The sequence below is a fragment of the Muntiacus reevesi genome, chromosome 20 (assembly GCF_963930625.1).
Source record: "Muntiacus reevesi chromosome 20, mMunRee1.1, whole genome shotgun sequence".
In the NCBI taxonomy this organism is placed as follows: Eukaryota; Metazoa; Chordata; class Mammalia; order Artiodactyla; family Cervidae; genus Muntiacus; species Muntiacus reevesi.
The window spans coordinates 26,132,287-26,135,569 of NC_089268.1; the positions used below are offsets into that span (position 1 = coordinate 26,132,287).

General features: G+C 42.6%; 1 protein-coding gene across 1 annotated transcript; it reads left to right on the plus strand.

Moving 5' to 3' along the window:
- The first annotated feature begins 2,818 nt into the window (after positions 1–2,818).
- Positions 2,819–3,067, plus strand: LOC136151697 (small ribosomal subunit protein eS27-like). Its single transcript, XM_065913037.1, has one exon. It carries the CDS (start codon positions 2,819–2,821, stop codon positions 3,065–3,067), a length of 249 nt encoding a protein of 82 aa, XP_065769109.1.
- The last annotated feature ends 216 nt before the right edge of the window (positions 3,068–3,283 follow it).

Genomic DNA, 3,283 nt, shown 5'->3' on the forward strand with positions numbered 1-3,283 from the left:
GGTTCCCTGAAACTGGATCTGACTTAGGGAGGATTTCAACTTCTCCATTTGGTGCCAAATCTACCATAAGAGAGAATGCCCGATACGGATGCAACTCAAACCTGTGATAAACTAGGACAGAAAAAGCCATTCAAAGGGCCGAAGCAGCTACACAGAACAAAAAGGGAGGAGAGACAAGCAGACTCAGAGAGAAATGGCATTTGATCACTCAGAGCAGATTACTGACTTATTCTTATGGCATCAGACAGAGTGGAAAAAGGTTCTTCAGAAGGGGGTCAAGGCCCCCACCCCATTTGAAAGAACATGCACCCTACTTGGCTGGGCGCCCTTTTCTACCAGTGTGGCCTCTATGTAAAGAGAATTGGACCCTGGTTCTCAGAAGCTTGTGTTTCCTCTCTGTCAGGGAGCCTGTTTAGCTCATGATGGGAATTTTGTCTTCAGCAGCATCGGTTTTCAAAATTCCTCACATGGACACAAAATTAAAAGGGAAGTGGAGTCCCTTTGGGGTGTTTTATCTCATGAATCATCCATCCCTTCCTGACTCTCCTGGGAATCCCATCCACACACAGAGGTCCCATTGACTTCTGTGGTCCCTATCAAAGCCAACTTCAAGAACGGAAAAGATGAGCCCTAGTTGATTTCATGTTGGACTCACCAGCTAAATTCTATTGCTGGCAATGGTCAGATCAGCCTAGGATTAAAGAGACAGAAATACAAGAGCCTGCTATTCAAGTACTTGGGGGTTTCTAGCATTTGAACTGTAAATAGATCCAATAATTTATATGCAGGCAGATGAATGGGCAACAGATCTCTGTAGAGTTGTTGTTGTTTTTAAACCTACTCTTTAATCTGTATGGGTAGTAACTAGGCTGTAAACACATGCAACTAAAGAAAGTCCTTTGTCAATTTTTATTTTTCTTTTAATATCAGAACAAGTACCAGAGTTCAACAAAGTTCATTGAAATCTGTACAGTCCAAATCCTTTTCAGGGACACAGCAACTTCAGTTTTTGAAATACTTATCTGATTTAAATATTCAACAAGAAAAACTATTTTTCATAAACAGGCTAGAACTGTTCTGTATACCTCACATTCCCAGGAAGAGAAGAGAGAGAACTGACTGATAGTCATCAGAAATTTGTTCTTGGAAACATGAGTATTTCTGTGTAATTCATAAATAAATCAAATAACTGATTTGTACACTCGTTCATTCATTCACTTTGTTCATTCACTGGACATCTGGTAAGTCCCTTCTTGTGCTAGGCCTGGGGGAGTAAAATGAAATTACATAGATTCCAGTTCTATGTAAGATGGGGTAGGTAGCCTGTGTCTCCCACTGAATGCAGCTATAAAACCTGGACAGAAAACATGAAGCAAGTATTCACCATGAAAAGTAAATAGTAATAGGTTGACGGGAGAAAAGGCCAAATTTTGAAATGCCACTGAATAGGTGGTGAACCTGACACTTTTATTCCCACTGATACGCCCCGGCCTGGTCTCAGGGAAGCCTCAGACCTGGAGGTGAGCCTTGGCAAGGATGCGAAATGAAGGCTCCAGGGGATGCTATTTAAACTCTGACATGAGGAACGGCAAAGGGTTTCCTGACATTCCGAGAGAACAGAGAAAATTCCCCACTTTTCTCCTTCCTTCCTTTGCTTTTCCGTAATCTCTCACATGATCCAGCCTTCAACAGCCCACAGGCACCTAAAAACTCTGAGGGAGAGGAATCCTGCTCTCTGATTGGAAGAAGTAGCCCAAGAGAATAGCACAAATCCTATTACTTTTTTTCTATCTTCTGGTGCTTACAATGATGGATCTGATTCTTTTTTTGAAGTCTGAATGCTCATAGCTCTCAGGCTATGAGCCTTCTGCCCCACATCTGGGCAAAACTGATAGAAAGCTCAGATACTCCTTTGTAACTAGCAGGCAGTTCACACTATGGAGCTCCAGCTCCCAAGAACTCACCCCAGCATCAGACCCCAGCATCACAAACGCCAAGTCAGTCTCCTTACCTGGTTGTCACAAGCAATTTTCAGACCAGCCTGAGAGTTCTCCCTGCTCTCTCCAGAATGTAATAACCCTTTTCATGCCTCCTAGTTGCATCTAGCTGCATGTGTCGCATCATTGATCTTAATATCAAAACAAAAAACACTGGGGATGGGTTTCTAGCTCACTTGCACCGAGCGACCCCAACAGCTCCGGACATGGGTGCAGTCATGGGAAACACACGGCAGACGAGGGTCAAAAAGGGACACTCCAGGGAACCAGCGCGCACCAAGGAGATCTCAGAAGATAGCAGAGAGGAGCCCGATGAGGTGCTGCTCAAGTTGTTTAAAAATCTGGCCTTATTCTCTAGCTGCGTATGTGTGAATCTGACCCTGAAGAGTCCGTGAGGGACTGAGAAACCTACCACGGGTGAGATCACCGCCCATGGTCAGAGTGGCCACTAGGTGGCGTACACACCGGCTCAGAAGAGCGCGGCAAAGGCTTTGAAAACAGAACCAATATCCACAGCAAGTTGGTCAGACCTTGCAGATTGAAATCAGCTAAGTTGATTGCCTGCTAAAACAGAAATGGCAACATTTTACAGGATTCAAACAAGGCTCAGAGTCTCATAAGATCATTTCAAAATGTCCAGGATACCATTATTCAAATTATTCGGCATATCAAGAACCAGGAATATCCTAACTCAAAAAATATATACAATTATCAAACTTCATAAACTGTATACAAAAAGTCAGATTTGCTGTATGTCAAAATATTTTAATTATTACAATGTAAAAAACTTTCCTTTCCAGCGGTGATGACCGCACGAGAACATGCCTCTCACAAAGGATCTTCATCCCTCTCCAGAAGAGAAGAGGAAACACAAGAAGAAGCACCTGGTGCAGAGCCCCAGTTCCTATTTCATGGATGTAAAATGCCCAGGATGCTATAAAATCACCACCGTCTTTAGCCATGCACAAACAGTAGTTCTGTGTGTGGGCTGCTCTACTGTCCTCTGCCAGCCTACAGGAAGAAAAGCAAGGCTTACAGAAGGATGCTCTTTCAGACGGAAGCAGCACTAAAAGTACCCTGTATCAAGATGAATGGGAAACCATCCCAATAAACATGTTTTGGATAAAAAATAAATAAATAAATAATTTTAATAATGTCATTTGCCTACAAGAAGCTCACAATCTAGGGTTGGAAATAGAATAAAAAATGGATAATGACATAACCTTTACCACATATGATTTTTTGTTTTTGTTTTTGTTCAGTCACTAAGTCGTGTCCAACTCTTT

Bases quoted from the DNA above. Each gene is read 5' to 3' on its own strand.
- LOC136151697 (XM_065913037.1), top strand. From the start codon at position 2,819: ATGCCTCTCACAAAGGATCTTCATCCCTCTCCAGAAGAGAAGAGGAAA.